Genomic DNA, 23,302 nt, shown 5'->3' with positions numbered 1-23,302 from the left:
CCTCTGTCTCTTTAATTTATTCTATCTATTTTACTTATTTACTCATGCTATTTTATGATTTTATGTTTTTTGCTTTTATTTGCTTTTACTGGTTTTATTATTTTAGGACTAGTATGACCACATTTTAGCAATTTACCTTTTTGTTGTCTTCTTTTTATGATCTCTGTGCAGCACTTTGGAAACTGCTTTGTTTGTAAAATGTGCTGTAGAAATAAAGTGGATTTAGATTAGGATTTTCTGATCTATGTAATAATGTTGTTTCCTCATTAAAAACAGACCTGGAGTTGTGTTTTGTTTCATTCACACATTTAACACAAAAATCTGCATATTTAGGTAAAGTCCTTCTCACAAAACTCTCTCTTCCACCTTGTGATGTCATGTGGTAATACAGGAAGTGCTCCACTGTGTTTTTAAACTTCACACACCTTCACTATACTCATGTGGATCATTTCAGCCCATCTCTATTGAATTAAAGATAAAATGTAGCTGTTAACTTGAAAGATACCACTGCATGACATCAGAAGGTGAAACAGAGCATTCCTGTCATGGTTCATGTTTTGTAGTGGTTGTAGTTTGTGTTTTATTTTGACATTTGTCCTGTCACCTTGTATTTTTGAGTTTTACTTCCTGTCTTGATTGTTTGTCCCGCCCTAATGTGTTTCACCTGTGTCTATGTGTGTGCATTTATACCCTGTGTTCTCCTCTGCCCTTTGTTGGTCCATTGTCTCTGTCCGAGTGTCTCTGTGTCTCTTGTCATGGCAATTTAGTCTTGAGTTTTGGATTTTTTGATTTGTCATTAAATATTTTTGAAGCAGTCCTGCGTTTTGGGTCCTCCCTCTGTTTCCACGTGACAATTCCAAGCTTTGGAGATGTAGACAAACTAATAATAAAGGGTTACCTGGTCACATTTTCTATAGCGCTTTTCTACCTTCAAGCCATTCAAAGCTCGTTTACAAGGAACCACTCACCCATTCACACACACATTCAAACATCAGGGTATGCACACACTGGGGGCAAAGTGGGTGAAGTGTCTTGCCCAAGGACACAACGACAGCATTCATCTGTGGGAGCTGGAATCACACCAGTCAACCTGTGGGTCAGTGGGTCTGACCTGCTCAACCCATGCCGTTTATATCGAGCATATTTTTATTTGATTATTTATTTTGGTCACAGGTACATTTTGACATTAATTCACAGACTTTCATATTTAACATACACAGACCGAAAAGGTGTAGGCTGAAGCTTATTATGCCTACCCTTTGTTCCTTTGTCAGAGCGTCATCTTAACACCAGTTCATCTTCATAAATACAGCAAGAGGAAACAAACAAATCAGAAACTGAACAACAAAGTCCTACAGCACAAACTAAGTATCATATTTCATGTATCTGTCCAGAGTCAAACATTTAAACTTCTTTATAAAGTGAAAGAGACTGGTGCACAATTTTAGGTTTTCTGTACAGCTGTTCCACAGTTGTTTCACAGCTCCACCCCTTTAACAGATATACAAAATTTCATAATGCATATATATATTCGAACCACCAACCTTCAGATCAGTGGATGAACGCTCTACCAACTGAGCTCCTGCCGCCCTCATACATAAACATGTGTAAATGAAACAAAACACAACTCTGGGTGTGTTTTTGATGAGGTAATAGCATTATAATGGCTAAAAGCTCACAAGAGACTATTTTGCGTAACATAAGACCTTTAACTGATATACAAAAAGATTTACAACGATCACGACTGAACCTTTCCAGTGTCTTAATCTGCAGATAGAGGATACATAGAAGTATTTTTTTTTTCTAATATGTGGACAGATCATTCCTCATCTCTGAGCTGCAGAGGCTGCACTAGCACTAGAGTCATGATTAACTGTAGTTTTAGGTAGTGACCATTCAGATCAGACAGATGGGTCCGGTCAAGTGGTAATGGAGGGAAACAGGAGCAGATTTTTTTTACATTCAAATAGCTCTTATTCAGAAACCAGAGGGACTACTGATATAAGTAAAGTATCAGAATGTAGGAAAGAGTTAACACTCCAACAGGGTAAAGTTAAACCTGCGATATTCTCTCAAGTTGTTGACAAAAAATTTAAATATTCATGTCTGTAACGGAGGGAATGAAATATGCAGAACTTTTTGGGCAATAAATACAAACAGTGATAACTCTTGGTTCTCACTTACATATCCTTAACAAACTGGTTTGAATATTTTCTTCATATAGTTTTCTACCATATGGTACAAGATTAGGTTGAAAAACCTCTTACTTTTTGAGTAATGAGATTTTTTTATGAAGAAAGGTCATGGTAATGGAGGGAAAAGTAACGGAGGGAAAATTGTGCAGCAAGTAGAAGGTGCAGGATTTTACATAATTTGTCAGCTTTTTTCTTCCGAATACTTTAATATTACTTCAAAATGAAAGGAAACTATTTCTATAAAATATATCAGTCCTTCCAAGCAAATTTTTATCATTTCAAATAATTTTTTTTTAAAAAAATCATGTACCTTCATCAACAGTTCAAAGACGGAATAACACAAGATATGATGAAATACATCAGTTTATTTACATGATTTTTGGGTCTTTGAAATTTGGGAAATAATTTTTGTTCCATGTTTCATACATGGTCTGTTTAAAACGTATATAACTTTAGAACCAAAAATGGTACAGAAAAAAGGTAAACAGCTTCATAAACTAGAGTACATATGTATCTGTTCAATACATTTTTATATCAGATGCATTAACTTGAATTTTTGGCCTTGCTGTTTACTTCTGCTTGACAGGGCCCAGAGACATTTGTAGGTTTAAATCATAGACTATATAAGGAAGTGAGCTTAGAGAGTGTGACGTTTACTCATCTGGTGACACAGATAGTGTTGAGGAAAACAGCCTTTTCCTCTGGTGTTTCTGCTTAGATAAAGAATACACTTTAAACCCAAATAAAGTCCAAATAATTTACTCAATCAAATATTAGAAAGGAATACTTGTGCAAAGAGTCTGTGTTGACATTCCCATGCAGAGACTCAATATTTACACCTACAGTGAGGTTTATATGCAAACTATAGTAGGAAGTGACCATGGTTTAGACTTCGTTGGTGCACAGGACTCTTGGCACGTTGCACAGTCCAATCAGACTCCATTCGGGGGCTGTCTGGGTCCGGATCATAACATCTTACCTATCAGTTGCTCTTGTCCTCTTTATTGAGTTTGCTGTTAGATAAATTGGAATCTCATGCATTTATCTTGACAAATATGAGTCCCTCAGCTGAGATTATAGCCCTTATCTTCACATGACCTTGGTACAATAATGAACTATAGCAGTGGTTCTACAAAAATGGCCAAGTATACTTATTTATCCTTATCCCGATTCTTCACTTTGTAGAAACCGTCTGACCTCGCAGCATTAGGATTCGTTCGCTTGACGGTAGGCGGGTACTTTTTTAATTTAACCAGTCGCTTCTATTTGGTCGTGACGTATGTAATGCGCTACTAACGAACGGGGCTAACTATATTAAGCTTTTCCCAAATCCAGTAGGAAGAATTACAATAACGTCTTTCCCCTTGATAAAATTCACCAGACATTCTCTTTGTTCCGGCTTTAAATCCTCGATCTCGGGAATCGTTGCCAACACAGAATGTATGGCTCTTCGCTGATTGGCTGGTGCCTGAACTCGCACTTCTGGGGTTTTTGTGAACTGTCTAGTGTATTCTGATTCCTGACCTAGTCGCTGGAGAGAAATGAAATTGAGTGGAGGCACTAGGAGGCTCCAGTTTGGCAAATTTATCCTAACAATAGTCTCTCAAAATATTAGGTTAGATTAGGTTAAATCGCATTATACGTACCCATAGGTTAATTTGTTTTGCAGATTTGAGAGGCAGGTCCCACATTTCACATTTCATTCATCCACATTATGAACAATAAACACGTATAAAAACAAAATAAAGTGTTTCAGTGCTCCAGTGCAGAATGGCTTTGTTCCATAAATAATCAAATTCATCCATCACGCTTGGCTAAAATCACAATAAATATTAAATATATAAAAAACACATCATTTTTCCAAGACAACGTACTAAAATTGATACATAAATAGATTACAGTTCAATCATAAGTACGACAGCAGCTGGAACAAAGCCTTTTAAGTCCAATAACAACATGCCCTATACTGACTTCTTTCTTCTTTCTTTCTCTTCTTCTTGTCGACCTCTCCTCTCCTCTTCAGTGACGTTGGCCCCTCCCTCCCCGGTCCCTCAGCTCAGCACCCTGCGTCTCATCGCCAGCGTCCAGCCCGAGCTCGCCGTCACTAAAATCACTTGGGCCGCACCGGGGGACCTTTCTATGAGAACAGAGAAAGTCCCAAGGTTTGGAATAATAACCAAACTGCCCCAAGTCCAGAATAGCGACGAAGGGGCCTACGTGTGCATGGTGTTCCCCAAAGGAAACAGCTCCAACCCCTTCTACGCCTTCAATGTGGACGTGGATGTGGATGGTAAGATCATGGAGAAAGTACTGAAGGAAAAATAATAGGCTACATCTTTTTTGTTTTCATTTTACTGTGTTTGAATAGAAATTACAATTTACTACTACGTAATAGAGGAGGTTTGTGCGTTCTACTGGAGTTCTAAAGAACAACAATAATTAAGAAACCAGTCTATTTTCTTGACCTGGTTTAATCCTGATTTATTTCTGGTTTAGATCTTATTGCGTCCTGGTTTAGTCCTGGTTCAGACCTGTTTAAGTCCTGTTTAAGTCCTGGTTCAGTCCTGGTTTAGCCCTGGTTTATTCCCGGTTCAGTCCCAGTTTAGTCCTCGTGGTTTTGTCCTCCTGGTTTAGACCTCCTAGTTTAGTCTTGGTTTAGTCCTCCTGGTCCAGTCCTGGTTTAGTCCTACTGTAGTCCTAGTTTAGTCCTGGTTTAGTCCAGGATTTGTCTGTGTTTAGTTTTGGTTTACTGTCTGGGTTTTGAGCTGGTTGGTGTAGTCCTGGTTTAGATCTTGTTGCATCCTGGTTTAGACCTGGTTTAGTCTTGGTTTAGTCCTGGTTTAGTCCCAGTTTAGTCCTTGTTTAGTCCAGGTTTTGTTTGTATTTAGTCTTGGTTTACTGTAGTCTAGGTTTCAAGCTGGTTTAGTTCTGGTATAGCCCTGGTTTAGATTTTGTTGCATCCTGGATTAGACCTGGTTTAGACCTGGTTTAGACCTGGTTTAGTCCTGGTTTTAGTTCTGGTTTAGTCCCGATTTAGTCCCTGTTTAGTCCAGGGTTTGTCTGCATTTAGTCTTGGTTTACTGTAGTCTGGGTTTCACGCTGGTTTAGTTCTGGTATAGTCCTGGTTTAGATTTTGTTACATACTGGTTTAGTTTGGATTTAGTCCAGGTTTAATCCAGGTTTTGTCTGTGTTTTGTCTTTTAGGTCTACTGTAGTCTGGGTTTCTGATTTAGTTCTGTTATAGTCCTGGTTTAGATTTTGTTGCGTCCTGGTTCAGTCCTGGTTTAGACCTGGTTTAGACCTGGTTTAGACCTGGTTTAGACCTGCTTTAGACCTGCTTTAGTCCATGGAAAAGCCTGGAATAAACCTGATTTCGATGCACAATTTACATTTAAGACAAAAATGAATTAAAATATTTTTGTACGCTGAGTTTATGTATTATTCTTATTATACTGAATATTTTTTCCCACGTTTTCTTTTTTTTTAACTAGTACTTGAGTTCTTCCTCCACTAGCAAGGAAAGACCAAAGTTATTTCTTATAAAACACATTTCCTTCTGTTTTCTGTTCTGTTGTGTTGACGTTGCTGAGTGTGCATTGTGCCAGAAACCTCACAAGTTTGTCCTATGATTTATTTAACCCATATGCAAAGCTTGGTTCTTCAAAGTATTCTTCGTTTAAAAAGGCGTTTCATAGCAGAAGTCGACTACAGAACTTGCAAGGAGATCCGTCGCCTTTGAACAGGGAATATTATAGTCCGTGTGTCCATGCATTATTCATCGTTTGCTTTTCTCTCGCTCTTCTCAGCAGCAGACAGAGAGCCGCCCTTCGCCAGCGTCGTGCACGGTGAGTGACTCTGGAGCACAAGTCCTGCATCAGCGCTAATCACTAATCGGCCGCTTCACAAAGTCCCGGCTCCAGAGAACGTCTCCGCTCTGAGGAAAATAATCCATGTTGTTGTCAGGACTTCTTTCCTATCTCCTCTCACACACCCTCTCTCCCTCTTTCTCCCTCTCTCCCCCTCTCTCTCCTTCTCCTCCTCTGACACCTCCGCTCCTCTCGTCTATCCGGCTCTCTCCTCTCATCCTTCGTTTCTCGGGGTTTTTGTGTCTTTGGTGCTTCATGTACATTTTTTGATGGAAAAAAACTGCAAATTCACAAAAACAACTGTCAGTGATTTTGTATGAGACTGAATTAAAGCTGGGCTCAGTCCTGGTCTGGTCCTGGTCTCAGTCCCTGGTCTCAATCCCGGTCTGGTCCCGGTCTCAGTCCCTGGTCTCAGTCCTGGTTTCAGTTCTGGTCTCAGTTCTGGTCTCACTCTTAGTCTTGATCCTGGTCTTGGTCCCAGTCTCAGTCCTGGTTTCAGTTCTGGTCTCAGTCCTGGTCTCAGACCCATCTCAGTCCCTGGTTTTAGTTCTGGTCTCAGTCATGGGCTGGTCCTGGTCTGGTCCCAGTCATAGTCCTGGTCTGGTCCCGGTCAGGTCCCGGTCTCAGTCCTGGTCTCAGTTCTCTTCTGGGTCCGGTCTCAGTCCCTGGTCTCAGTCCCTGGTCTCAGTCCCTGGTCTCAGTCACTGGTCTCAGTCCTGGTCTGGTCCTGGTTTGGTTCCAGTCTGATCCCAGTCTCAGTCCTTGGTCTCAGACCTTGTCTCAATCCTGGTCTCGGTCCTGGTCTTGGTCCCGGTCTGGTCCCGGTCTCAGTCCTTGGTCTCAGACCTTGTCTCAGTCCTAGTCCTGGTCCCGGTCTCAGTCCTGGTCTCAGTCCCAGTCTCAGTCCTAGTCCTGGTCCCAGTCTCAGTTCTGGTCTGAGTTCTGGTCTGATCCCGGTCTCAGTCCTGGTCTCAGTCCCAGTCTCAGTTCTGGTCTGGTCCTGATCTCAGTCCTGGTCCTGGTCAATACTTGATTTCAGTCATTTTATATAAGACTCAATTAAAGCTGCATTATGAGCGGGGTCGCCTCTCCACAGATCTGACCTCCAGGACGACAGAAAGGTTTAATGCCCAACTGTGAAACATTCTAGATAACGCCATAACACCTCCATGGAGAAAAAGCATCTTTAAATTAACATACGTTGCTTACTTCTCTCTCTTCTCTCTACTTAAAAAGTGCTTTGGAGTAATTGATATTTAAACAATTATGTGAAGAAAAAAATAAGTTAATTTCCTTTATCTGAGTCTCCAATATTGAGCCGTGTTTTTGTAATCTTGTAATGTTGTTGTCAGGACTTCTTCCTTATCTCCTCTCCCACATTTCTCTCTCTCCCCTCTTCCTCCACCGTTGGGTTTACTCCTCTTCTCTCGCCTCATCCCTCACTTCTCTTGAGCTGTTAATACTTATATGTCCTCAATACGTAGTTGACTGTTTGTGAAGGAAAACACGACTAAATCACTGAAATGAAAATGAAAAAAACTTGAAAAAAGTTGGCTGATGTGCATTGTTTACTTCTCTCCTAACAAAAGTCTCTCGTCTCACATTAGTGATTCGAAGTAACATGATATTTGAACAGTTTGTAAAGAAACATGGACTTAATTTCCATATCTGAGTCACCAGTATTGTGCAGTGGCAAAAGAAGAAACTGAATTTGTCAATGGGATAAAAGTTTATTTGGTCGAATACATTTCTCAGCTCATCCAAGTTGCTTCTTCAGTTCTGGTCAGATGGTGGTGGACACTTCTTTCCTTTCTTACGTTTTTAGCCATAAGATTTGGGTGAGAATTTTTAGAATAATTTGGTCTCAAAATCCAACAGTTTAATTACTCGTGTGTAATCTTTGTTAATGATTTGTGTGCATAATCTGTGTGATACATGTGGCTCCGTAGGCTACACCTGTCCCATTTCGGCAAAGGTCTCTGAGGCTAGTTCGAGGGCTGCAGACTTCCCTGCAGCGGAGGACCCTGGTGATGACGGGGTCGCGACGTAATCGTTTTCCAAAAGCTGTGGTTTACTCGTCTAATGCAACGCAACACCGGCGTTCTCAGATTTCTCCACTCTGGAATCCTTTCTCAAAAAACACTGTTTTCGTCCACCCAAAATGCCAATTTTGTGTGGACGAAAGGTAAAAATCAATACAATCTTTAGAGGTTCGACCAAAAAACGTTGTTGTGTGGACAGGCCCTAAGTTAGCTAGGCCTATTGAACATGCACTGAGTGTGAGGTCTTATTAGCAGAATCATTGAGTGCGTACACATGCACATCAGTATCCCAGTTATTAGGCATATCCCGTTTATGTCAGGATTCAGGTTACTGCGTTTACATGCGCACTGAGAAACCAGGGCACTCATATCTCCGTATACATGATCAAATGGAGTATCCCGGTTTCTTGACATAATCTTACAAATGTGCAAGTGCAAAAATTTACTTAAATCAATTTAATAAACCAGGAAAAATACAAATCATGAGCTCCTTTAGCAGAGGAAGTTTAGGAGATTTAACCAGCGTTAAGGAGCTACGAGATCTCCCACAATCCACTGCACAGATCAAACCAACAGATTCTTCATTAAAATCTTCTGCATAAATAAACTCAACTTTACAACATATAAACCATAACCACTATAGATCCACATCAGCCCGTTTGATCAGATAATTCAGCTTTGATCACATTTGTTTACATTTTACAGAAACAACTTAACTTAAGACCGAATGGCTAATTAGCATAAACTGTTAGCGGTGATAAAAACAGCTCGATCCTTGTGCCGCTGATGCGACCAGCGTCTTTTGGACTAAAGGACACGACTCTGTGGATTATGTGTGTTCATTTTGTGACAGAAATGGTGCTAATGACGTTAAGTGTATTGTATCTCGTATAGGAGACAGTTCATGTTTTAGCTTTTCAGCGATCACACGCGTGCAGGTCATACGAGTGCAGATTGTACAGGTGTAGATTTAGCTTATCTTTTTATTCTACAGTCATTTCACCCATGTATAGTCACTTTATTTATGTTGGTCACTTTATTTATGTCTCTACTGTTGTGGTGAAAAGACTGGAAAGTGTTTGTCTTTTGGACGCATGCGCCATATCCGGGATACTGAAATGGGGAAACTGCGTATACATGCACCACGAAGAAACCAGGACACTCAAAAAAAACCTGATCATAACCGGGATACTGATGTACATGTATACACACTCATTCAGGGCCATAATGGAGCTTTCACACCTCTGAGCCTGACCTGGTTATTCCTATTGTTGTTTGTTTGTTTGTTTTGATTTAGGTTTGAGGAAGGAGTTGTAAATAGGAGATAGATGGTGTCTGAGGCCTCCATTTCTGTTGAAGGATTCTCTTTCTTAACAAAAATAGCTTCTTTAACTCGCCTCTCAAACCAATTCTTTTCTCTGGCTAAGATCTGCACCTCACTGTCCTCAAAGGAGTGGTCTGAGGCTTTTAGGTGGAGATGAACAGCAGACTGAGGTCCTGTGTTGCTCTCTCGTCTGTGTTGGTACATCCTCTTGTGACGTGGCTGTTTTGTTTCTCCAGTGTAGCGCTCACTGCAGGCCCTGAGTTTCAGAGTAGTTTCAGTGTCGTTAGCTCCTCACTTTAAGGCAGATATAAGGAAGTGTCCACCTGAAGAAGCAACTTGGATGTGCTGAGAAACGTTTTCAACCAAAATAAACTTTTGCCCATTTGACAAATTGAATTTTTCCTTTTGCCATGGATTCTACCTGGACCACTGAGGGATTGAGCAGTGTTTTTGTAATCCTCAAATGTTGTCAGGACTTCTTCCCTATCTCCTCCCCTACATCTCTGTTTCTCTCCCGTCCTCCGCCATCACTGGGTTTACTTCTGGGCTCTATCCAACTCTTTCCCCTCATCCTTCGCTTCTCAGAGCTCAGTTTCTACTTAAATACCTCAATACTTATCATTTCTTGGTGTTTTTCTCCCTTCTATTCCCTCGTTCCCTACTAATGACTGGAAGTAACTTGATACTGAAGGAAAAATCCCACCGGAGTTACCACCGGGCATCGTTTTTGTAATCTTGTAATCTTGTTTTTGTCCGGACTTCTTCCCTATCTCCTCTCACACGCTCTCTCTTTCCACCATCATTGGGTTTACTCCTCCATCCAAGCCTCTCCTCTCATCCCTCGCTTCCCTGGACTCTGTTGATACTTATCCTCAAGACTTGGTCCATGTACATTTTCTCATATTTGGACAGTTTGTGAAGGAAATCAATTTTCATCAGTTAAATGTACATTTGATTTGACTTTCTTATTTATTTTTTGGCCGTTGTAAACCACAATATTGATCTAAAATGGCGTATTAATAGAAATTTGGATTTGAGTTCTTGTTAAAAACTGCAGAACTTGTATTTTATATTCATAGTTCGATCATGATAAGCTCAAATACTTATAACATTATTTAACATTATAAGAGAAAGAGATACTTTATTGATACAGAGGGAAATTCAAGAAAAATAATCAAATAAATAATATTTAAAAAATGCATACATAAAATAATAATAAAAAAAATAAAATCTTAAAAAAAAGTGAATAAAAAAATACTAATATAATACTAATATAAAATACTAAAAACATAAAAATTATTTTTTTAAAAAAGACAAAAAAACAAAGACAAAAAAATAATTAAAAATACTACTACTACTACTACTACTACTACTACTACTACTTCTACTACTACTACTACTACTATACTACTACTAATACTATATATATAATAATAATAATAATAATATAAATAATAAAAACAAATAAAAAAAATACAAATAAAGACATCTTTAAAAAAAATCTTAAAAAAAAAAGTTAATTAAAATACTACTACTACTACTACTACTACTACTACTACTAATAATAATAATAATAATAATAATAATAGTAATAATAATAATAATATAAAATAATAAAAACAATTTAAAAAATAAAGACATCTTAAAAAATCTAAAAAAAGTTTATTAAAATACTACTACTACTATTATTACTACTGCTACTGCTACTACTACCACTACTACTACTACTACTACTGCTACTACTACTACTACTGCTACTATTACTACTACTACTACTAATAATAATAATAATAATATAAAAAAAAATAAAGACAGCTTAAAAAATCAAAAAAATATATTAATTAAAATAAATAAATAAATAAATAAAGACAGCTTTAAAAAAAAAAAAAAAAATCTAAATCCCCACCACCATCATTCACTCTTCTCTCTCTCTGTCCCTCCTCTCATCCCTCTCTTTCTCTGCTCACTGTTTGTCCTCATGACTTTGGATTCTGTGGTTTCTAGTAAATAATTCATTAACAGTTTGGAAAGAAAAGTTATTTGTGAAAGAAACATCAGCCGAACCGTAAACAGTCGACAGTGAAACCAGATTTGATTGGAAATACAAAGATTCAGAAACAGAATCAGGCTTTTCTTCTCAAACTGCTCGTCCAAAATAACTTTAATTTATTGCAATTTTCATTTTTGTGTCACTATGTTATAATAATAGGATTAACGGAAAGGAATTTAAAATGAGTTTGAGGCTTTACTGTCCCCATCACGTCTACACCCCTCCCTCCCACATCTCTCTGTCTCTCTCTTTCTCTTTCTTTTGCTCTCACACACACTCTCTTTCTTTCCTCTCTCTCTCTGTCTCTCTCACTTACTCTCTCGCACACATGCTCTCTCTCTTTCTCTCCTTTTTCTTTCTTTTTCTCTTTCTCTCACACACACTCTCTCTCTCTTTCTCTCTCCTCTTTCTCTCTCTCTCTCACTCTCTCACATATGCCATCTCTCCTTCTCTCTCTCACTCATTCTCCCACACACGCTCTCTCTTTTTCTCTCTCTCTCCCTCTCTCTCACACACTCTCTCTCTTTCCTCTCTCTCTGTCTCTTTCTCTCTGTCTCTCTCTTTCTCTCTCTTCTCACACACATACACACACACACACACACACTCTCTCTCGCTCGCTTTCTCTCTCCCTTTTCTCTTTCTCTCTCTCTCACACGCTCTCTCCCTTAACTTTCTCTCTCACTCTCTCACACTCATGCTCTCTCTACCTCCCCTCTCTCTCTTTTTCCCTCAGCTCCTCTCTCTCTCTCTCGCTCCCCTTCTCTCTCTCCTCCCCCTCTTTCTCTCTCCCTCTCTCTCTCTTTCCCTCCTCTCTCTCCCTTCCCCCTCTCTCTTTCTTCCTCCTCCCCCCTCTCTCTCCCTCTCTCACTCATATGCTCTCGCTCTCCCCCCTCTCTCTCCCTCTCTCTCCCTCTCTCTCTGTCTCTCTCTCTCTCTCCCTCCGTTCTCTCTCTCTGTATCTCTCTCCTTCCTCTCTCCCTCTCTCTCTCCCTCTCTGTCCTCTCCCTCTCTGTCTCTCCCTTTCTCTGTCTCTCTCTCTCTCTTCTCTCTCTCTTTCTCTCTCTCTTCTCTCTCTCTCTCTCCCCTCTCCCCCTCTCTCCCTTTCTCTCTCCCCTCTCCCCCCCTCTCTCTCTCTACCCTCCTCTCCTCCCTCTCTCTCCCCCCTCCCCCACCACTCTCTCTGTCTCTCCCCTCTCTCTCACGCACTCTCTCTCTTTCCTCTCTCTCTGTCTCTTTCTCTCTGTCTCTCTCTTCTCACACACACACACACACACACACACACTCTCTCTCTCTCTCGCTTGCTTTCTCTCTCCCTTTTCTCTTTCTCTTTCTCTCTCACACGCTCGCTCCCTTAACTTTCTCTCTCACTCTCTCACACTCATGCTCTCTCTACCTCCCCTCTCTCTCTTTTTCCCTCAGCTCCTCTCTCTCTCTCTCGCTCCCCCTTCTCTCTCTCCTCCCCCTCTTTCTCTCTCCCTCTCTCTCTCTTTCCCTCCTCTCTCTCCCTTCCCCCTCTCTCTTTCTTCCTCCTCCCCCCTCTCTCTCCCTCTCTCACTCATATGCTCTCGCTCTCCCCCCTCTCTCTCCCTCCTCTCTCCCTCTCTCTCTGTCTCTCTCTCTCTCCCTCCCTCCATTCTCTCTCTCTGTATCTCTCTCCTTCCTCTCTCCCTCTCTCTCTCCCTCCTCTGTCCCTCTCCCTCTCTGTCTCTCCCTTTCTCTGTCTCTCTCTCTGTCTCTCTCTCCTCTCTTTCTCTCTCTCCTCTCTCTCTCTCTTCCCCTCTCCCCCTCTCTCCCTTTCTCTCCCCCCTCCCCCCCACCACTCTCTCTGTCTCTCCGTATCTCTCACACACTCTCTCTCTTTCCTCTCTCTCTGTCTCTTTCTCTCTGTCTCTCTCTTTCTCTCTCTTCTCACACACATACACACACACACACACTCTCTCTCTCTCTCGCTCGCTTTTTCTCTCTCTTTTCTCTTTCTCTTTCTCTCTCACACGCTCTCTCCCTTAACTTTCTCTCTCACTCTCTCACACTCATGCTCTCTCTACCTCCCCTCTCTCTCTTTTTCCCTCAGCTCCTCTCTCTCTCTCTCTCGCTCCCCCTTCTCTCTCTCCTCCCCCTCTTTCTCTCTCCCTCTCTCTCTCTTTCCCTCCTCTCTCTCCCTTCCCCTCTCTCTTTCTTCCTCCTCCCCCCTCTCTCTCCCTCTCTCACTCATATGCTCTCGCTCTCCCCCCTCTCTCTCCCTCCTCTCTCCCTCTCTCTCTGTCTCTCTCTCTCTCTCTCTCTCTCCCTCTGTCTCTCTCTCCCTCCGTTCTCTCTCTCTGTATCTCTCTCCTTCCTCTCTCCCTCTCTCTCTCCCTCCTCTGTCCCTCTCCCTCTCTGTCTCTCCCTTTCTCTGTCTCTCTCTCTGTCTCTCTCTGCTCTCTTTCTCTCTCTCCTCTCTCTCTCTCTCCTCTCTCTCTCTCTCCCTCCTCTCCTCCCTCTCTCTCCCCCCTCCCCCCCCCACCACTCTCTCTGTCTCTCCCTCTCTCTCTTTGTCTCTCTCTCCCCCTCCTCTCTCTCGTTCCTTATCTCTTCGTGCCTGTGCCCTCCTGATACTGCTCGCCCTCATTACTCTGGTATCTGTCGCAGGAAGTAATTTGATACTCCGCAGAAATGTGTCTGCTTCATTTGTGAAACATCCTTTTATTTTTTTAGGATCGACTTCTATTGTAATATTGAGATAACTGTGTTTAAGCTTTTCCTGCTGGATATGATGAAGCCGCTGATGGATTACGCTCTTCTTCAGGAAGAATAATAGTAGTAGCAAAAGTTCTTTTTGAACTAGGAACAAATGTGGGAGTTTAAATAGACACAAAGCTGCTTTTCTGTTATAGTGAGTGCCCTTGATGTAAGTGTCGAGATGCCACTTCTGTAAAACATTCCTGCTAATAATTTAATAAATATGCAATACAGGTCAAAAGTTTGTACACGCTCTCGTTCAGTGTGCATTTACTACTTTCTACATTTTATATACTTAAAGAAAAAAGTTAAATAACTCAACTAAATATTTATTCAAATCCTCAAAGTATCCATCCTTTGATTTGTCGACAGCTCTGCAAACCCTTGGTCTTCTTTCAATGAGCTTTATGATGACAATCTCCTGAAATGATTTTCTTTTCACCGCTGTGCCACGTCAGGGTCAAGAAATACCAAATGTGCAAATCAGTGATCAAATCAAAGAGAATGTTCTAATTTTATTTTTATCTAAGACATGTTTTGGGTTACTTTGAGCTTATTTTTGTTTTGTTTACTGCATTCCACGTGTCATTCACAGTTTTGAAAGCCTGATTCGTCGACCGGTTTTACTTCGTTTCACTTCGTACAAACCGTCTGACCTCGCAGCCTTAGATTTCGTTCGCTCGACAGTAGGCGGGTACTTTTTATCATTTAACCAATCGCTGCTATTTGGTCGGGAGTTAACTGGTATATTAAGTTTTTCCCAAATCCCGTAGGAAGAAGGACAATAACGTCTTTCCCCTTGATAAATTTCACCAAACATTCTCTTTGTTCCAGCTTTAAATCCTCCATCTCAGGAATCGTTGACAACACTGAATGTCTGATTCTTCGCTGATTGGCTGGTGCCCGAACTCGCACTTCTGGGGTTTTTGCGAACCGTTGAGTGTATTCCGAATCCTGACCTAGTCGCTGGAGAGAAATGAAATTGAGCAGAGGCAATAGGTGGCACCAGTCTGGCTACAGTTTTGATGCTTTCAGAATGTTTATGTTTATTTATTAAATGTGGGACAGAGCACATTGATCAACATGTGTTTGTACAGCAGCGTTCTCCAACTTTTTCCTCTGGTGAACTACTCTTACAAAATGAAAATGCCAGAGAGCAACTTATTTAGCAGTCATAAGAAATGGAGTAAATATAAGAGCCTTAGATGGGATACAATTGCCTATAAAACAACTGTTATAGGTAACACTTTATAATAACTACACCTTATTTAGCCTTAATAAAGCATGAACAAAGACTTAATTAATAATGATTCACACTTAGTAACTACTTAATTACTACCATAATTAGCACTTGCACTTAATTTGCCTGTGCTGTAAATAGTTACTCATAATTATTTCATACTTAATTACTCATGAACTAACCATTTGAGCATTTATTAATCATTAATAAGCTATGAGAGAATGATTTACTAATAATGCAATGTAATGATAATTCAGGCAGCTGTTATCTGTTAGTTAAGTCTTTTTGAGAGCTTTTCTAAAGTGAAGATGAATTATCCTTTATTAAGCATTTACTAAGCATGAATCATTATTAATTAAGTCTTTGTCCATTATTAATTAAGTCTTTGTTCATGCTTTATTAATGTGTTGTTATTATTAAGTGTTACCCTGTTATATTTATTAGTGTACAAATATAGGCATCTGAATCATACATTTACAGTGGTAAGAGGCATTTAATCAAATCAAATACATATGATTCAGAAATCCCTTTGCGAGCTACTTGGAAGGAGATGGAGAGGTGCAGGTAGCTCCCGAGAAATAGGTTGGAGACTCCTGATGTACAGTAAATGGACGAGAGTTTGACATGCAGGCTCATTTTCATCCGTAGTCTCATTGGCAGGTTGATGGCAAGACAAAAAACAGGACATAGGAACAAAACTTTCAGTCCATCACACATGACGAAGAGATTAAGATCAGTGAATATTGCTGTTGTCATGCGCACACAGCACATACATTAAAGACAACAGACCCAAATTCCAACACAACAAGACAGAGACATTTGCTGTATTTTCTCTTGTCTGATTGTCTAGAAGTTGTTGTTTCACAGATCAACTAAAGCTCAGGGTAGAGGTCATGTTCCTAATTTTCTGTGGGGACCAGATTCCAGGACTGAAAAGGCCGACTGTCCAAATAAAATCTTTCTGAATGTGATTTTCCAGTGCAAATACAAATAATCATGGAAATAAAAAAGAAAAATAAACAAATAAGTGTGTCCAAACTTTTGACTGGTAGAGTAAATCACTGCATACATTTCACATTAGATTATTTTGCATTGACAGGTGATGAGATCTCCACAGCGGTCGAGGCCGAGTCCGTGTTCCTCCTGACCTGCCCCAAGCCTCCGGGAGACTTCGTGCTTTTGTACTGGAGACCGTCAGACACGCGTCAGAGCGCCACTAAGCTGGTGCATCAGTTCGACCGCTGGAGGGGCTTCACTAGCACGGAGCACAATAAGAGGCTCCAGCTGGCCGGACCCCCGTACAACGCTCAGGCCGGCAGCTTCTCCTACCTCCTCACGCCCACGCTCAAAGACGGAGGAATGTACATCTGTGACATCTACTCCAATGACAACAGATACAGCCAGCGCACCGTGCTCACTGTCGTCAAAGGTAAAAACATGTAACACTGCTTTTGGTGTTTGTTTTTATATCACATGCAATTGACTCTTCTGAGCTTTAAAGGTACATTGTGTAACTTTTCTGGTGGAGAGTCCTTCAAATACTTTCCTCCATGGAGATGCTATTTCTTTGTTTAGAATGTTTCACAGTATGGTATTAATCTTTTCTATCTTTATGGAGACCAAACCAGGCCAAGTTACAGGTCAGATCTGTAGAGAGGCGACCCTGCTCACATTCAGAATGCCTGTTTTTCTAGCAAGCGACAACCGTAGTTTTGCGAGGACTCACGTGGTTCTTAGGGACGTGGTCAAGGCGGAAGCAATTGTTGTCAAGGCAGTCACCATAAGTATAAAGACCTGGCTCCACTGCAAGCGTCAGTGTTTACGCATATAACCTCACGAAACCACAGCTGCGCTGGGGCGGCTCCACCGGCAGCTGCACTGGCGCCGTGTTTGTCAATGGGAAAGAAGATCAAAGTTGACTGGGCGTTTAGCTGCTTGTATCAGGTCTGCAGTGAAACTAACAGCTGAACAGGATTGTATTTACCTTCTGTACAGGCTCACCAAGGCAAATGTGAGGATTTCAAAAGTAAATTTCAATTTCTGGTCCTGGGCTCTTTCACACGACACAGATCTGCCCCAGGAGCACGTTGTGCTGATGGTAAACGCACAAATACAACAACAGATGCATGCTCTCTGTGTATTTTGCTGGGGATATGCCCCTACGCTCGTGTAGAGCATTAAAAAATAGTATGGATCCTATTTTCTGAAATCTACGTGCGCAGGACGTACTGCCCCAGACACGCGTATAGTGCGCGCAGTGGTGCCGCCCTCATTCACTTTCCATGCATTCTAAAAGTTACGCATCCAAAAGTTGCAGTTTTTACTCTTGTGTAGGGCAAAATACGCATGCAGTAGAGCCAGGCCCTAAAGCGCTGAAGGAAACACTGCCACCCCAATCATGGACGAGTTCCCTCGTGAATATTAAAGAGCCGAGTCTTCTGTGTAGCTGCACATGTAGTGGTGGAATGTAAACACACACAAATTGCGTGAATTCACTTGTGCACAGCCCTGCACCAAATACATGTACCTTTACACCCCTATCAAACACACATGAAAATATCAAAATGCAACTTTGGGTAAACTGTTTTAACATGATTTAAACCACAATTTTGCATAATATTTTCTTGTACTCTTTACTGCTACACAACAAATCTTTAAACTATATTTACAATTCCCTCACAGGACTCAGGCCTTTTGGGTTGTATTCTTTAAATGTCTGTATGCTCTTTTGGTTTTGAAGTCTTTATGTTCTTTCTACAGTGAGAATTACCTTATCTGAGACCACCTTTTAAGTATCACTTCATAGGAGGCCCTGTCCCTGGTTTATGTCAGGGGCCCATCAAAGTAAATGGCACCAAAAGTCAACAGGGATTCTTGACGTTGTTTGCATAGCTGTCTGCGGGCTATCTTAAACCAACACAATACAATCTGTGATCATAGTCTCCTTATCTCTTATCTACTGTGGTTAAATGGCAAGCGAAATAAAATGCAGTGTTTGAATAAAAAGGACGGAGAATTGCTGTTCCATTTTAATACGTTTTTATTGGCTACGGGCTGGGAATAGGACCCAAAGGTAAATACCACATCAAATAATATGATTGTGGGTCAGAGCTGCCAATAAAGTCATTAAACTCTGCTAATACGAAACAGAAGAAATAATATAGGCACAAATTGGAGCACGATGTTGCTGCAGGCATTTGCTCTGGTGATAATTATAAGTGGATTCTTGTGGGCTCTGGTCTTTTACTTATCTTAGTGGGTAGTTGGAATGAAAATGTTCTCTTTTGTGACGCATAGATACACAGTAGAAAGTAGACTCTTAGGGGAAGAAATGCTACAGTTTTGATGTTTTGCGAAAGAAAAAATACACCAATGACAACAGAAAATGATGGCAAAATTGAAAAGTACTAAAAAACTAACAAATTTAAGTGACTGGTAGTAATTAAAGACGTTCTGATTTTTGAGGTTGATCAAAAAATTATTCAACTTATCGGCCCGATCAAGCAGAAGTAAACAGCAAGGCCAAAAATTCAAGTTAATGCATCTGATATAAAAATGTATTGAACAGATACATATGTACTCTAGTTTATGAAACTGTTTACCTTTTTTCTGTACCATTTTTGGTTCTAAAGTTACATATGTTTTAAACAGACCATGTATGAAACATGGAACAAAAATTATTTCCCAAATTTCAAAGACCTGCAAATCATGTAAATAAATGGATGTATTTCATCATATCTTGTGTTATTCCATCTTTGAACTGTTGATGAAGGTACATGATTTTTCAAAAAAAAAATTATTTAAAATGATAAAAATTTGCTTGGAAGGACTGACATATTTTATAGAAATAGTTTCCTTTCATTTTGAAGTAATATTAAAGAAAAAAGCTGACAAATTATGCAAAATCATGCACCTTCTACTTGCTTGCACAATTTTCCCTCCGTTACCATGACCTTTCTTCATAAAAAATCTCATTACTCAAAAAGTAAGAGGTTTTTCAACCTAATCTTGTACCATATGGTAGAAAACTATATGAAGCAAATATTCAAACCAGTTTGTTAAGGATATGTAAGTGAGAACCAAGAGTTATCACTGTTTGTATTTATTGCCCAAAAAGTGCTGCATATTTCATTCCCTCCGTTACCGACATGAATTTTAAAATTTTTTGTCAACAACTTGAAAGAATATCACAGGTTTAACTTTACCCTGTTGGAGTGTAACTCTTTCCTACATTCTGATACTTTACTTATATCAATAGTCCCTCTAGTTTCTGAATAAGAGCTATTTGAATGTAAAAAAATCTGTCCCTGTTTCCCTCCGTTATCACTTGACCGGACCCTTATTTAGATCATTACCATTACCAATTCCGGGCGATACTAATCTCATGGACTTTGATACAGTGATGCAAACCATTTAATTATTTGAAAAGAATAATATAAGCTGTTAATGATATGAAGTTTGACCCAAATCCAAAAGTTGTTGCAGCTTCATTGTCAAAACCTGATCCTGTCAGATCTCAGAAGCTCAGAGGCCGGACCTGGGTAGTACTTGGACGGGAGACCGCAAAAACTGTTGTTGTGTCCTTAGGCAAGACACTTCACTTACATTGCCTAGTAAGATAAGTGGAGTGTGTGTGAGTGTTGGTGGAGGTTGGAGGGGCTGATGGTGCTGATTGGCAGCCTCGCTTCTGTCGGTCTGTCCCAGGGCAGATGTGACTGTGATACTATCTTACCACTACTGAGTGTTGAGTGAATGAACAACGAACTGTAAAGCACTTTGGGCGTCTTGAAAGGCACTATACATAAATGCAGTGATTAATGAATGAATGAATGAATGAATAAAATCAATGGAATTTGCTGTCAATTTAAGCCAATAATGCGCCTGCTCATTAATTATCTATGTGGGTGATCGTTACGTCTTATTGGCCAGTTTTGCAGATCACCGACCACATTAATTTTGCCTTGATCATCTAATCAATGATCGGTGTCTGATCGATCGGAGCACCTCTAGTGGCATTAGTAGTTGTAGTGATAGTAGTAGTAGTAGTAGGAATACAGAAGTAATGAACTGATTTAGTTTTTCCTGTATCCACGGAGAAGGGCCAGCTGTAGACAGTTGAGCTGTGGATAGTGTTGGGGAGTAACAGATTACATGTACCAGAGTTACGTAATCAGAGTACAAATTATGAGTAAGTGTATTCAGTTACAGTTACTGTTTTAATGAGTGGTAATTGGATTACAGTTACTTTGTTGAAATAAATGGATTACATGGTGGTCTTTTCCTGTTTTCACATTTTGGGCTATATCCCTTTTTTTTTTTTTTTTTCTCTCTCTCGGTAATTCCACTCATTGCCAGACACTAAACCAGGTCCAAACCAGGTCTAAAACTGGATTTAACAGGACTAAACCAGGACTAAACCAGGACTAAACCAGGTCTAAACCAGGACTAAACCAGGACTAAACCAAGTCTAAAACAGGATTTAACAGGACTAAATCATGCTGCACGGACGTGTCTCCTCCTCTTCTATCAATAATATTTTTAATATGGTTAAGTAAAGTCTGGATTTTTTAAAATTTTCTTTTAGCACATAAAACATCTTATGTGAAGATCCTCGTCTTTGCTTCTCTACAGCAAATCAATTAATCTAAAGTATTTAGATTACGTTACTCACTTTACGTTACAAACTACACTTTGGGGTATGTAATCTGTAATCTGTAGGGGAATACATTTTAAAAGTAACCTTCCCAACACTGGCTCTGGACATTTGAGATGTTCGGACCATTGACTTGAAAGAAGCGGCAAATAAACACAACCATTGGGCATTGGTCTAACATGTTGTAAATGTAATGTATTGTAAAAGTCTGTGATATTATAGTCATGGCTCATTGACGTATCTGCATGTGTGTGTGACTGGGTGTGTGAATGGGTGAGTGGCTCTGTGATGAAAAGTGCTTCGAGTGTCTTGAAGGTGGAAAAGCGCTGTACAACTGTGACCATTTACCATTCATGCTTAATTAAGTCTAATTAAGGTCTAGCTATTAAATAGTTCTACCTCACACCCGCACTTCAAACCGGCAGTAACGTGTTGCCTTGTGCCTAAAGCCTGCTGCCTGTGTTTACGCAGAGGATGAAGTGTATTTACCAAAGCGGACTCACAAACAGGTGCTGTCACGGGGGGCCTTGGGAAGCTTTACTAATCACCACAAAGCTGACATCCATCACATGTGCTGAGACGTGACCAGGACCATCCCTCACTGTCACTGTCCCCCTGTGCTCCCACACCGGCCCCCTCCCGACACACACTATCACACACACAATCACACACACACAGACTTACTGCAAAAAAACTGAATCTAGCCTGGGTTAAAGTGCGTCGACTACAGAATATGACTGTAATTTCATAGAGTACAGATTTTCCTGTTGATGACATTGTACTTTGCCATTAAATATTTCAAAAGTAAATTACTACATTGTGCAAAATTGACCCTTGTGAGCTTTAAGTCGTGTTATAATGTTGTTACCTCATCAAAAACAGACCCAGAGTTGAGTTTTGTTTCATTCACACATGTCTGAGTAATTCTTTATTATTAGGTCACGTTTATATGATGAACAGAAGATGCAAAAGTGGCGGGGCGTCTTCACTTTTTATTTTATTTTTATTTTATTTATTTAGACGAGTGTTTTAAGGAGGAAATCTGCGTGCATACGGTGACGCAAAAGTGTGTGGAATTCGATTGGGTTTGCCTGCCAGGCGGCTCGGTGGTGACGCTATGTGGTGATGTATGTGACGTAAACACTTACGCGACGTGAGCAGATCTGAGCAGAGTTTTGCGTCTTGGGAGGTGTAGATGGAAACACTACAGCAGAGTGTAGTATTAAACTTTTCCACTCTGGAGGGTGGTTTTAGATTTTTGTGTTTTTAAGCTCTCAAAATGCCATCACCGTCTAAACGAAAGGCATTTCCGATAAAATATTTTGACATTTTTACCCGCCAGCGTTCTTGTGTAAACAGGACCTTTGTCTGTCTTCACCTCCAAAGATCAAAATGCTCTGTTCCACTTTGTGATGTCTGGTAAGTTGGTAATTTACGGCTTTACCTTTTGCCTTTTGTTCAGTAGAGATTAATTGGCTGAAATTGTTCAAATAATTCTAGTGAAGGTGTAAAAAACACAGTGGAGCACATCCTGTATTACCACATGACATCACAAGGTGGAATAGAGTGTTTTCAGTTTGAGAGAAGAACTCGCAGAGGTGGGATCAAGTCGTTGTTTTGCAAGTCTCAAGTAAGTCTCATGTCTTTGACCTCAAATCCAAGTCATGTCCCAAATCAAAGACGGGCAAGTCCGAGTCAAATCTCGAGTCACTGGCTCATAAGTCAAGTCAAGGCCAAGTCGTCTGCTTTGAGCTTCAAGTCATTTCAAGTCTTTAAATATATAGCTTAGATTTTTGCAATTTATTTGAATGTTAAATTAAATTGTCCTTAAAACGCCTTGGTATGGCTTTTTATGCTAGTTTTTTTCTTTTTAAATGTCTTGACAAAAGTGCAAGAACAGACAGAGTTAAGATTTAAAAGTGCTTAATAACTACTTAATTTATCAACTAGTTTAAGCATCAAGTCTTCTCAAGTCACAGGCTTCAAGTCCGAGTCAAGTCCCAAGTCACTGACCTTCAAGTCCAAGTTGAGTCCCAAGTCTTTGTCTCTTTTATCAAGTCAAGTCTCAAGTCCTAAAAATAGTGACTCAAGTCTGACTCGAGTCCAAGTCACGAGTTGCAAGTCCTCAACTCTGAGAACTCGACAATGCAAGGTTTGCGAGTGAAACTTGTGTGAGTGAAAACAAAAGCTTTTTTAAAATTTTCAAATAACATT

General features: G+C 40.3%; 1 protein-coding gene across 1 annotated transcript in view; it reads left to right on the top strand.

Moving 5' to 3' along the window:
• The window catches only part of g6fl (g6f-like), an 82,957-nt gene that overhangs the window by 8,128 nt on the left and 51,527 nt on the right, over nt 1-23,302 (top strand). Inside the window, 3 exon segments of the mRNA XM_055163268.1 lie at nt 4,219-4,485; nt 6,002-6,040; nt 16,535-16,864. Coding sequence (XP_055019243.1) covers nt 4,219-4,485; nt 6,002-6,040; nt 16,535-16,864 — 636 coding nt within the window.

Source organism: Boleophthalmus pectinirostris, unplaced genomic scaffold (genome assembly GCF_026225935.1).
Source record: "Boleophthalmus pectinirostris isolate CB_2022bp ecotype Guang Dong unplaced genomic scaffold, ASM2622593v1 HiC_scaffold_6, whole genome shotgun sequence".
NCBI classification, from domain to species: Eukaryota; Metazoa; Chordata; class Actinopteri; order Gobiiformes; family Gobiidae; genus Boleophthalmus; species Boleophthalmus pectinirostris.
The sequence above is the reverse complement of the archived record's forward strand: the minus strand, read 5'-3'. Positions and strand labels throughout refer to the sequence as shown.